At 37.5% G+C, this 14,188-nt stretch overlaps 1 protein-coding gene across 6 annotated transcripts in view; it reads right to left on the bottom strand.

The window, feature by feature from the left end:
- Positions 1-679: 679 nt before the first annotated feature.
- Positions 680-14,188, bottom strand: part of opa1 (OPA1 mitochondrial dynamin like GTPase) — a 44,463-nt gene continuing 30,954 nt past the window's right edge. For all 6 annotated transcript variants that reach the window (XM_089134246.1, XM_039647720.2, XM_039647721.2 and 3 more), the window contains 2 exons: positions 4,287-4,355; positions 680-2,082 (listed from right to left, as the gene is read on the bottom strand). In XM_089134246.1, the coding sequence (XP_088990372.1) occupies positions 4,291-4,355 (65 nt within the window). In that variant the 3' untranslated portion in view covers positions 680-2,082; positions 4,287-4,290. The remainder of the gene's footprint in view (positions 2,083-4,286; positions 4,356-14,188) is intronic.

Raw genomic sequence — 14,188 nt, forward strand, 5'->3', positions numbered from 1 at the left:
AGGGAGGGAGGAGCAAGACGATGACACAGTCTATGCGACGCACCGAAGCAGTTTGTTTATACCAATGGATCCAACATGGCAGCAGATGCGAAGTTACCTTTCGATGCAGCCTTAGATATTGTGCCAAGTAGATTAGAACGCAAATAAATCTCTGACCCATCGTCTTCTTACTTGTCAAATTTCTTACGCTCTACATATATCATCTTGTATAATTGAAACGATTGGCTATGAGCTACGTACAGGCGCATTTGATAGACATTCGTAGCACCCAATAAACGGCTCTGGGCATTCGCAAACCACACCTCAAATACGAGCAAATGAACATGTGGTTCCCAGACCACGTCTAAATGTCAATGAGATGCGGTTTGACGTTAGCCAGGCTAGGTTGGGTGGCCCACCAGTTAAGGACTTTTGACTTTTGAGTGAGAAATTTTGAGTTTATTCTACTTATCCTGTCTATTTAAGCATAAAGACTACTGGACAGAGAGAAAGATGAGTCAAGGATACGGCCAAACTGTGGATTTTTCAATAAATATTTCCAAAGTGCAATAAATGTGTTATGATTTAACCATTTAAAAAAACAATTAAAAAAAACATACACTGTGATGCCTGACAAAAAGTTTAACAGCAAGCTAAATTCAACCATCCTATATCAACTTAAACGGAGATCTGTTAAACATACTTTTAAAGTCACTTTTATTATTACTTTTCTTTAAACACCAATTTAATAAATAAACCACATCTGCTGGGGTACAACATGCAAACATTACAATCTACAACAAAAACGTGGAAACATTCTCAAATCGACCGACAGATTTTCTGTTACAAGCACCGCACTCGTATATTTTTCCATTGTGACAACAGATCCATGATTTCAATGAACTTACTCTAAGGATACTTTACAAGTACATATATATTTACCCATTTACATGTTTGAGCAACCAGGAACAATGGTGTGGTGTCCCTTACACTGAAAATTATCAGGACATAAAGAGGATTTTATATAAAACCCAATCAGACCACACAAATTCCAGGGAGCGAGATATAAAATGTGCAAGCAAATAATAAAAGTGCACTAAAGCTGAAGATGACTGATGAAAATCAGAACCATTTGAATCTCTCAAAGTACATTGTAGAAAAAGACAGAACAAAGTGAGAGGAAATGGTGTGTAGGGCAAAAGTGACGGACCGGATATGCCATTGCATTTTCATTCATCTGTGTGAGCAAATGGTGTAATCTGGTTTTGTAATGTCTCCATGTTTCGTCCAAGTCTCAAGACCAAGTCTCATAACGTTTCTTGAATAAACTTTAAACTAAGCTAAGTGTGACTACACACAAATGGTAATAACAAGGTGCAGATGAGATCTACTCTACTATTGATATCAGATTCTACAAAATAATAGCAAAGGATTTAGATGGTGGTCGATTGTTAAGATGTTAACACGTATAATTTTAACTGTGACCTCCCTAACTGTGAATATGTCATAAGAGAGATTTTGTCAAAATGTTGTAAAATCACAGCTCCAAAAGATGAACAAAGGCGGCAATTAGTGATAAGACATTTTTAAATATTTTCTCTATTCATAGCAAGGCCAATCAATAACAGATGCATTTTAGCATTTGGATTATCCAAAAACTTCCCCTTGAATAATAAAGAAAGTCAGGGGAAAGAGAGACCCGGACAAAGTCATTTATTGGGAAGCAGGGATGGGAGATGATGTATGTGCATGTCTGTCTGACTGGTTTCTCTGAGAACATGTCTGGTGAACACATTGGTGTCTTTTAAGCACTGGAGGAAGAAAGAAAAAAGCATGACGTGTATCTTCTCTAGTCAAGTAAGTGCTTTTTCACCAACAGTGAATAAATATGCAGCAAATGTAAAGGGACTCCAGCTCACTTCACTTACTTTCACTGTTGCCAAGGGGGAACTCTCTGTGTGTGTGTGTGTGTGTACGTTAAAAACAGAGAAGACAAGAAGCTGGGAAGAAAGTTATTGATTAAGGGTGAACAGAAAAAGGATGTTGTATTTAATCAGTGCATTTTCTTCTGTAAGGGCATGACTGTCCAGAAACAAGATGATCCTGAAAGAAGACAAAAGGACATCAGGAAATCCAGCAAAAAGCATAAATACATTTTAAATAATAATAATGATAAACTTTAATACTACGGTGAACACTATATAACACCATTTATAACACGTTTTTTATTTATCCATTGTTTTATTTAACATTTTGAATGAATTGCTAACATGTTGCATTCAGTATATAAAAATAGCCAAATTAAAATGCTTCATTACTTAAGTACAATAAGATGAGTAAGCACTGAAAAGATGAAAATTGTGACTTACTCACCCTCAAGTTGTTCCAAACCTGTATGAATTTCTTTCTTCTGCTGAACACAAAAGAAGATATCTAGAAGAATGTCAGTAACAGTTGATGGGCCCCATTGACTTCCAAAGTATATTTTCCACCTACTAAATGTCAGTGGGGTCCATCAACTGTTTGGTTACCCAAATATATTTTAAAATATCTTCTTTTGCGTTCAGCAGAAGAAATAAATTCATACAGGTTTGGAACAACTTGAGGGTGAGTAAGTCACAATTTTCATCTTCGAGGTTTGAAACAACAAGAGGATGAGTATGGGATGACATAATAACATTTTTGGGGTGAACTACTCCTTTAAAGTCTTTTTGCATACAATTCATAAGGCATAGTTCATTTCTTGTTTTTAGTGCATTTCTTGTTACTTAGGCAGCCCTCACTTTATTACAATTTTTTTTTTTTAAATAAAATGATACTACATGAGTCTACAAAAGTATAAATTATAATTCAATGATTAATCATAAATGCCATCGTAAACAATTGACCTATGGCTAAGCCACGCCCCCTCCAGTCACTCGGACAAACCATCAACATTCGGCACGGGCGCTATTGCAGCTGTCACAGTTGGAGACATTTTACAGGAGGCAATTGGTGATTTTTGGAGACAGAAAGATTATACATCATCTTGAAGTCACCTAAAGGGCCTTAACTATGCATTGGAGGGTTATATTAATAATTTTATTGTTGAGAAGGTCGATGAAAAGCTTCAGCTCTCCAGGCAAAAACGTACAGGTCACAGTGTAAATGTGATAAACCACATATCGTTGCCATCACCGTTTGGTGCTACAGTATTTACATGAATCGTTCAACTTTGTTAACATTTGTTATCTCGGTTATTTACAGATACGTTAATGAAGCTAAGTGAAGTGATGTACAACGCAGCTAGAAGCTAACGTTAATGTTTTCTAATGTACGTCTAACGTTAGACTAACGCTACGTTAGTTTTTAAAGATAACATTCAAATACGTTGTTGACTTAACTTAGAACAGATGTAGACATCCTTGTTTAATTTATCCGCGTTTAGTTGGTGTTGTGGTCTACCGCATAACTTTATCCAGAGCAGACACTTATCTTGGTTGAGATGTGGCTTGGGAAAGGGTAAAAGAAATACACACTGTCGCCCAGCGACTCAGGAAACTAGTGTCAGAGTTGCATGTACATCATAAACATAGTTTGAACATAAATTTATTTATTTATTTTTGATGTAATCTATAAGTTATAAGAGATCAGTATTGTGTTTCAGCATATTTGATGGATTTTGCTAGTTTGCTTGCTACATCACTGATTGATGCTAAGATTTTGTATGATTTGGTGTGATTTGAGGGAAAGGTGTTTAAGTTTGTTAACATTTATTTTTTCTTGTCAAAGTATTTTGATTTAGTTGATTTATATTGAAGGTAAATGAGACGTTAAATGTTAGTTCAAGTAACATCTTTGTTATATTAATGTGTGTTTTTCTTTTGTCTATTTTTATCTTTAAAGATTATCAACCTATTGCAGATCTGTTGCAGATCTATTGCTGATCTATTTCTGACCTATTGCTGACTACTGCTTCTGCAAATACCTCTGCAATCCCAGAAAATAAACAGTCAAGTCAATGAGTTGCTTTCTCTCACGTCCTTCAATGTTTGAACGCCATATCAAGTTTGGGCAGAGCTGAATAAAAAAGTGGGAAACTTGACAAACATTTTAAACTTAAAATAACAAGAGAAACGAATGAAAACTGACTTACTGCAATGAATTTCAATGGAAGTGAAAGTAGAGAATGTCCGAGTGTATTGGGTTAGCTGCGGACTGTGATTGGCTGATCGTGTTTGAGGGCGTGGCTTAGCCATAGGTCAATTTCTATCACTTTCCCTCAACTGTTTCCTTTATCCATGCAGTGGAAATTAAAAACCACCTACTTCTCTATTTCTCTTTGTGAAGAGCTTCAATGAAGGCTTCAAGTTTCTCCTGAATTTCACGTACTTTTTCTGAAAAGAGAAACGCAAATGTGAGCAAACCACATAATAATAATGATGCCATTTCAATTACCATTCCATCTCCCCTGCGCTGAACTGAGTGAAATTGACTCATCTTTTCAAGTTCAAGCTTCTTCTGGGAAAAACCCTAACCTGGCCACATCATTGCAGAGACACACTTTCAAGTGGACTCGTATGCATAAGAATGTTTTGCAGGTTTTCTTGCAGTTAAAGTATCAAGTCGCGTCAAAAGCCACTGTGGGTATATTCTCTGTCGCCCAAACACCAGATGGTGACCACTGACAGTTCAGCCCTCAAAGGTGCGTGCGGTTGAGGAGCAGATGATGAAGAGGCGGTGTTCTATTGCACCTCCTCACCTTCACATGCTACTTCAAAGCCTGTCCCCTTCAGGGAGTCATGGAGGTGGAGTGGGTATAGGTGACAACTTTATGCGAAAGAGAGGGGGGAAAGGTAATGAAGATGATGCAAGATAATGTCCTTTAAAATTTGAAATTCAATTTTCTTTCTCATTTAGAATTTTGGTTCCTGCATGGGTAAATCTCTCAAAGAGGTGTTGTTACGGTCTCACAATTTAGCCCAAAAGTTGACTCCACCCAAAAATGAAAAATCTGTCATCATTTACTCACACTCAAGTTGTTGCAAACCTGTATGAGTTTCTTTCTTCTGCTGAACACAAAGGAAGATATTTTGACTAGGCTTGGGCAGTATCCAAATTTTGCAATATTTTTGCAAACTGCAGTATACGGTATTCCCGTGTGTATTACCATAGAGAGTAATGCACACTTCATATGAATTAGCCTACATAAGCAGAGAACAGCCCACTTCTTTTAGTTTTTAATTTCTTTGTTTAAAAGTAGACATTTCAAGCTTTATACTTCTCAGATGTTTAAGGCATGCATCTTATACGCCGAGTTTCGGTTAATTTATGAGACGTGCTCCAGGTCACACGCCGGCACCTACGTGTCCTGATTATATTGTCTACTATATTTGCTTCTTATTTAATAATCCTGGCAATTCATTGATGAAAAATTTATTAAAATGAAGATACAATTTATACGAAAAAAAAATTCACTTTAAAAGAAAGGCTTTCTACAAAACAAGTGGTCATAAGTGGTCTGACTCATTCAAAATGTTTTCCGATATTAGGCATTTTATGATCCTATCTCATACATCTCAAGCAGTTCCCTTTTCATATAATCAACGTAGATGAAATAAAAAAAAACATTATATTATTAAACATAAATAAAACCAAAATGTTTTTTTTTTCAAACCTACTGTATATTTAATCGTCGCATGATCTGTTCCGCTGTATGCGTGTGCCTACATGCGTGTGTGTGCATGTGGTGGAGGGTTGCGATTTTCAAATAATAAACGAATAATACCAGGTGATCTTCAAATATTATTTTTGCTTGAAATGCCCATCCCTGCCAAACTGCAGAAGTCATGTTCTTCTTCGAAACCAGGTCACTCGGTGCGCAACTTGCCATCTTTCCCTCTCTTTCCCCAACTCTTTCTCCTCCACACTGTCGTGTGATGAGAACCAAACATAAGCATCTTTAGCCATTAAATAAGTTATATTTAATCCTTGTCTCCTATATAAATGCATAGGGTTTTTTTATGATGCTATTGAAACTGATACTGTTGCTATTTTTAGATACCGCGGTATACCATATTACCGCCCATGCCTATATTTTGAAGAACGATTGGAACCAAACAGTTGTTTGGCTTCCATAGTAGAAAAAAAAAAAAAAAAAAAAACCTATGGAAGCCAATGGTGCCAAAGTGCAAGAAACAAACATATACAGGTTTGCAACAGAATGTTCATTTTTGGGTGGAGTATCCCTTTAAAAGAAAACAAATATATGTGTTACATACATATATATTACAGTGATTGAAAGTGGGTGGTAAAATGTAACATAAATCCAGGGGGTAGCACAATGAAAAAAATAAAATAAAATAAAATAGGGCTCCATTTTATATATACAAAATATGACTTTTTTCTCTTTCTTTCTTTTTCTTTTTTTTATTAGATGTGACTTACATTTCTTGAAGTTTAGTGTGATCTATTCAGATTAATTTTATGCAGTTTCTTTCATAAACAAATGAATTAATTCCAAGATGGTTGATGATGCAAGAAAAAATATAAATATAAAATACTTTCATTCATAAAAAGTAAATATATATTAAAAAAAAGTAAAAAAAAACTGAGCTATTTCTCTCTGTTTATTTCTAACCGTGTGTCACGCATGTACTATTCCCGACTGTCTAAAATGGTCCGAATATAAACACTTGTGTATGTGTACCATAGTGATTTAAGATAAGACAAAAACACAGTTTTGAAAATGGTTTCATGATGTACTCGCTCATTATACATTTGATAATTTTTTAACACAAAATCTGTACATATTGCAGCTTTATTGTTTATGCTTAAAAGAAGTGCATAGAGTTAATAATTTTATTGTGTATAAGTTCTTTTTGAACATTCTCATCTCATTTTAACAAGAACATGATATTGATAATCATGATAATTCTGGTCACTATAATTGTGATATGAGATATTTTCATCTCCAATCCTAACCCTATGTTGTTAATTAATATTGCTCAAAACCTAAATGTATAATTACACTGTAACAATGACACCTTAAAATAAAGACTATTTTAAGGTGATGTAGTTCCATTGTATACTTACTCAAACGTATTCTGAGTAATATGAATTAACAAGTTGCTATAGTTAAGGTTTGGATTAGGGTTAGTTACTTGTAATTATGCATAATTTACTGTTATTACTATAGTAAGTTCATGTAAGTATGTCACCTTAAAATTAAGTGTTACCATATAAAGTGTAACTTTTAGTGCTTGTTAAATCTTGCGTCACATACACTGAAGTCAAGAGTTGAAAACCTCATAAGAAACTTCCAAATCAGTAATTTATGAAGTTTAATGACCAGTTGGCAGCGAGGCAGCTCACTAGGTTTTAGAGCAGAGCTGTTATGCATGTTAAATATTTATGCAAGACCATTTGTGGCCTAATAGTGTGGGGGAAAAAAACAATCCATGGTCTCATATGACATTAGGTTAACTGGGTTTTTAAAGTGGACACTGGGCGACAAGTTTGTGGCCGTAACGAAATACTGTCATCCGAAGCTTATGCAGCCGTTTTAGGTGCATTTGTGGTGTGGGGATTCCCCATTCTCAGAGGTGTAGGATAAAAGAAATAAGACATCCTTTGTGGACATCTGACATCTCTAAGGTCTGAAATTCAATACTTTGATCCACACAAAAAACGCACACGTGCTCACACATACAAACACATAAACTTTCACAAATATCCTGAAGCATGGAAACATGACCCATCAGCACCTTCTGAACACGTAAGCAATCTCATGACTTAGACTTTTGAGTATCTTTGTTGTGCCTAGGGACATAGAGTGATGGTGAAGGTTAGAAAATATAACAGGCATTAAGTTTTGGAAAGGGCCTGGTGACACGGCAGGTGTGGAGATGAAACTCAAGCCACCCATGTTCTTTTCTGAAGAACAATTCATTTCCTTATATTTTCACTTTCGAATACTATTTCAGGTTATAAATAATTCCTGAAGAATTATCTAATAATTATGTATTAATTATTAATAAGTTCCCTATATTTTCTGTTTCCCTCAGTCATTGCCTCAAGAATTTACTCAATGGCATTCCATGCCGAGGAAAACAGCCACACACAGTACTGAATATAAATTATTAAACTAATCTGAGGTTAGTTATGGCAAAGCACTTGTGTGTGGTTCCTTTCTGAAGTTGATTTCTTTTAAAGCCTTCCCGATATACAGTAAATTATATACATTTCATTTAATAAAGTAATTAACACTGAGACACTAATTTGTGCAAAAAGCACCAATGACTCGTTTAAGACTTGAAGTTTGAGCTCTCGATGACTTGACTTGGACTTGCCTGTCTTGACTCAGGACTTGAATGCACTTACTTGTGACTTGCAAAACAATGACTTGGTCCCACCTCTTTAAATCCAGAAATAAGTGGTAACAATTACATATCCAGACATTGGCAAATAGATATACAAAACCAGCTAATAGAGAGGGAAAAAAAATTGTTACAACAAAAACGTAAAACCGAGATAAATGGCATCCCTAGAATTTATGTGATGTTGAATGCTAAAAGTTTTTGTTTGTTTGTTTATAATACACCAAGAATACTTTGTAGCACACGACTCAGCATGGAGACTGGGCATGGAATGAATCAAGAGGACGTGATGTGGGGGGAAACCGCAAGTCCATGGAAACTGTCAAATCGAAAACGTGTACGTTTACAGCCAATGAAGTTTTAAAGAAGAATGAACAGCTAAGGATGAGGTGAACTTGTGTGTATATGGGCTTAAAGTGTCTGAAAAGACTGTGAGAAACAGATATTTATTTCTGGTCACCATCTGTTTGTTCCACACGCAGGAACGCAGAATGACGGCTAAGAAAAGGCCAAAACAAGACCGGTCTTTTCAGTGCCTCGGAAATGTGAAGCAGGAGAGAGAACCGCTCCTTCCCCTGCTTCTGTGAGTCCGAGAACAGGTCCAAACTCCATTTAGACCCTTGTTTACCTAAGAGATGAGCTTTTGGACACATCCATTCATAGGTCTTCTCTCTTTATCTGGTCATGAATATTCCCATAATCCTTTGGCCCCTGTCCCAGCAGCCTTCTTTTTTAGGAGGTGTGTGGTGGCTTTCTCTCTTTCAGGATTCCTCCTCAATCCCTTCTTTGAAAGGGGCTCTCGCCTGATCTCCACATGAAATGATATCTCTTTCACTCCCACTCTTGCGGGCCTCTAAGCCTCCTGGGCCGGAGCGGCAGAAGGCTGGAGAAAGCCCTTAATTGACCTGTAATTAGACTGTGAAACAGTGTGGCCGTGGAGAACAGAAGGACGAGGAAAAAAGCGAGAGTCAGGGCACGGGATACCGCCAAGGAGATGGAGTTGAAGAGAAACTCAATCCCTTTTGATATAAATGGTGGCCTTCGGTATTTGCCATCAAGTAGCACGACCATTAATGGGGAAAATGGCAAAGAAATTAAAATGTGGCAACAGCCTTTTCAGCAGCTCACGTTTCCCACCATGCCTTCCCGGAAACAAAACTGCTGAAGACGGTCTACAGAAAATCAATGTCACATCACGTGTAAACCTGTGTGACAAGCAAGATAAAAAGCTTCTCAAGCGGCAAACAGAAAACCAGAGAGGTCCTTAAATTGATAGATCACCCTGAAATGTTTTTCCAAACCTGCATGACTGACTCTCCTTTGTAGAGCACAATATAATATATTTAATCACGTTAAATATAGTACCGTTGTTATTTTTTTTTTTTGTACATGCAATGAAAGCCAATAGGGTTAAAAATAACTTTAGGCGTGTGCAGGTGAGTAAATGACGACAGATTGTTAATTTTGGGGTGTCGCAACACCATGGAAAACAGCAGTCCCACAAATCAGCACTCCAAGTTATCTCTAAAACATATGCTCACAAGGAGGAGAGGAACTGCTGCCGGAGCTCTGCTGTGGAAAACCTCAGGGTTCAACATGAGGGTAGCTTCCAGCTTACCTCAGATAACTGGCTTACTTGAGTCTGTGAAATCTAACAGCCAGTTAGATGAAATGCATAATTTCTTGAAGTTAAAACACTTCCCCATCACAGCATAAAGTGAAGAGACAACTAATAAGTCAATAGTAAGCTGATTTCCCAGAACTTGCATTGACATGACTGGCTAAAAAATGCACTCAACAAACAAATCTTACAAGTATTCCTTCTGTTCCAATATGAAAAAGCCATCTTTATGGTCTTTCTACTGTACCTTTAGATCCACTTATTAGGATAACATTTTAGGCCATATACTATAGCGCTATTCTAATTATCACAATGTGATACAGTGACTACAATTTTTAAAAAATATATATCGCATTACATGCAAGATAAATGTAAAATATGATTTCATCTGAATTGGTAGATATTGGACATTTTAAGGGATGGTTCTCCCAAAAATTCTGTCATTATTTACACATCTATTCATTCCAAACTAAAAAAAAAATAAATGATTGTTCATAACATAAAAAAAACCCATCATTCCCAATCCCTATATTGAAGTAAAATGTTTTGCGGATGTCGTTGCAGACCATGAAGACATTTTTGTAGCATTCATTTCAACACACCAAACAGTCAGTAACATTGACCAACATCTGATGGTGCATCTAACAGGAGTTGACTTTACTCATTCCTTAGGCTGCATGAGAGACTCTTGCGTATAAGGGCTGTGCAGACAGCCTTGTGTCAACCCAGGTGTATGCTGAACTCCTCACCTACCCTTCACAGCCTCCCTCAAGCCTGGCCTCCAATAAGCATTTAATTACAGGGCTTTGGCACAGGTAAGACCAGGGCAAGTCAAGACGTGGAACAGCCAGAAAACAGTGAACCGGACAATAGATGGCCGCCCCTCTACGTGTATTTGAGACCAAAAGTTACCCTCGCTGGAAAGAACAATCTCATAACTGCATGTCAGTCAGCATAAAGTTCTCACAACTGCAGGTGGTCACAGTGCATTTCCATCCCACCCCTAATTCCTTGCACCACTGATGGACATCTAAAAGGGATAGTTCACTTTTCTTCTTTGGAACTCAAAAGATGACATTCTACAAAATGTCTGTGTTTTTTTGCAGTTTAGACCCATGTTGTTTTGGACCCCCAGTGACTTTCATTATAAAGCCAAAAACAATCAAAATATCAAATTTTGTGTTCCAAAGAAGAAAGAAAGTCATACAGGTTTGGAACAACCTGTATTGTGGTTGTTCAGTTGTTTGTTATACAGTAAACAACCAGCATACTGAGGGAGAGTAAATTCGGGTGAAATCTCTTTAAGTCTGAATATTACAGCCATATTAACTGGCTAATGTGTGTGTAGAAATCAAGAGGCCTGTCATCAGGTCCTGATTTAATGGATCATTAGGTTGGACAACGTATTCTGATGGATATTGTGCTCTAGGTTAAGGGTTGAATATTAGGACTCTGGATTTAAAAGAGAAAAACACACTTTGTTGCCGCAGTTTGCAGAATATATTAAAGTGATGCCGGGGACAAAAATTATAGCTTCAGTAAATCCGTTCTTTTAACTATTCATTGAGAAAAGACATGATAAAGGAGCAGCACTATGTCATGCAGTGTCATCATGACTGGTCCAGAAGGTGAGGCATTGCAACAAGTGCTCTGTTTTTCCTCAGCGAGGAAAGAAATGTATGGTTTTCCTATTACCTCATAACATACTATCTGACAGATAGATGTATAGTGTGGTGTGCAGAGGCTTTGAGAACAGCCTTGCAGGAGACCGACTAACAACGGGACTAGATCCTGACAACCCCAGAGGTCCTTTTTGGGATGGGACGAATGCTGAAATGGAAATGCAAGATCAACGGCCCATTTCCCACTCATTTAACTTCCGTTTTCCCAGGTTCAGAGGTAGGTGACGGTAAAAGAGAGAAGTGGGAAAATACTTCCTTCACTGGGATGACGAGTGTTGAGAGATTAATATGTGGAGAGCAGGACCTCTGAGAGCACTTGGGTGGGGTGACGGGGATACGTTGGTAGGAGTGGGCGGCCCATTATCGGCTTGCATGGGAAGACTGGGGCTACAAGCCAGCTTCGGGTGGAAGGGGGGCTCGCTCCAGCTGTTTTAGAGATGGGAGCGGTTTCCTCTCAGCCTGAAAGAAAGGCATAATCGTCTTTCTGTCACTAGAGGGGCAGGCCAAAAATATGCTTTTCACATCAGAGCAACGGGGTGCAGGGAATATGGTGGGAGCGTGTGAGAAAGAAGAGGCGGGAGTGAGAGGAGGAAAAACATAGAAGCTGGCCGCAGATGAAAGGCAAGTGCATATAGTTCTCCAGAAAAAGATGTGTGACATCCTAAAGCGTGCGGTTTTGTTGGCTGAATCAGTTTCTGGACATGTCTTTAGTGAACTGAACAATAATTTGCATAAATCAATAAAAACAAGGTCAATACAGGGTTCAACAGCAAGAATGACTCAATGGTTTCCAGTTGAAGAGACAACCACATGCCCAATCCGGCTTGGAAAAGAACATTAAGTGTCGTATATGGAGTTACTTATAGCAGTATGTCAATTATTTTACTATAAAAAAACTGAAATGTATTTATTTAATATTATATTTGCATTTTTTTAATATTCTCTGAGGTCTACTTATAATATTATCAAAACACATCCTAATTTAGAAGAAATAAGCTATTTAGTATTTTCCATGCTGATTTTGACCCTCAGTCTTCTGTGATTTTTTTTTTTTTTAATTAATCATAACTAACATTTATTTTTCTTGCAGGAACAACATCCATATGCTTTTGAATCTTAAATGTTTCCTTTTGGTCAAAAACTTGTGACTTTGAGTGTCTGAGTGTAAATAAAGAACAAATAGGGGAAATGGAACTAGACAGATGTCTAGGTTTCAAACCTTGTGATTATGAAGTAATCAAGAAAACAGAGTTTGCTTCTACCTACCTACAGTAGGTGGACAACCAGAATGACACTTACCACCGCGGAAAAAATAAGGAGTAATTTAGTAAGTAGTAGTAATAGTAGAAAGTAGTAGTAACAGAAGGGTTTGCCTATGAAGAACCAATTAAATTGTAGGAAAATTATACAATGTTTCCATGCTCCTATTCTATAAAAACTGTTGTATTCCTTTTGCTGGTGGGAGTCTCTGAGAATTGCTCGAGATCCTCCGTCCATGATTAAAGCATATTCAAAGGCATTGTCTGAAGTCTGTCGGCGATTAATGCTCCGCAGAAAGTTAGTTATAGGGGAACAAATTAGGGATTGTGAACTCGAAGCCAGTTGTCGACTGAAGATGCAGATGCTAGAGTATAAAGATATTATTAAGTGTCGACTGTAGGCGCTTGGGTGTCGACTAAAGATGCCCCAGGTAATTAGGTTCCAGGTACATTTTACATTAGACATGTACTACACTTCCAAAAACTCTGCTTTGATAGGTGTACCACATTCAAAACTTGGAAGTAAACGTCCACTTCTATGATTGAGTAACAGTTTTGCATATTAAAATATTTTTCAACATCCCTGCCATTACAAGTGTGGAATTGTTTTGAAAACTTGTTACATAGTTGAAACATTTGCCAACAATGTGAATATATATATATATGTATATATGCCTGTCGCGATAGTCAATAAATACATTAATCGCACAATAAAAAAAAATAGCTCTAATTTTTTCAGAAATGATAATTTCCATTTGCATGCTTGTTAGTTTTTCTCGTCTCTCTCTCTCTCTCTCTCTCTCTCTCTCTCTCTCTCTCTCTCTCTCTCTCTCTCTCTCTCTCTCTCTCTACCAAAGAGACTGGATGTCAACTCTCGTTTCCTTAGCGTATGAGGAGTGAACTAGAGCTTAGATTCTCTGCCCGAGCCCGAACTTGACCCGACATTTCCCGACACTATCCTTGGACCGGGCCCTTGATCTGGAGACGTGCACTCCCAACACAATAGAGTGCACGGCACGGCACTAGATTTGATTGGCCGAGTGCGAGTCATGCACTCAATCTGCGTGTGGGGGTTGCAGGAGAATAAAACGATTTGCGGGACTCCCGCAAACTAGAGATATATAAGAATAAAACAAAAACGAATAGATTTTTATTCATCTGTTGCAGAAAAGCAACAAGAACAAATAAAGTCTCGGATATGGCAAATAAAGTTCAAGTTACAATATTTTTAAGGGTGGCTAATTCGCTCATGTTCAGTGGAGAAGGGAGGGAGGTAGGGGGGGGGGGCAA

The sequence above is a fragment of the Pimephales promelas genome, chromosome 8 (genome assembly GCF_988280905.1).
Source record: "Pimephales promelas chromosome 8, fPimPro1.hap1.1, whole genome shotgun sequence".
NCBI classification, from domain to species: Eukaryota; Metazoa; Chordata; class Actinopteri; order Cypriniformes; family Leuciscidae; genus Pimephales; species Pimephales promelas.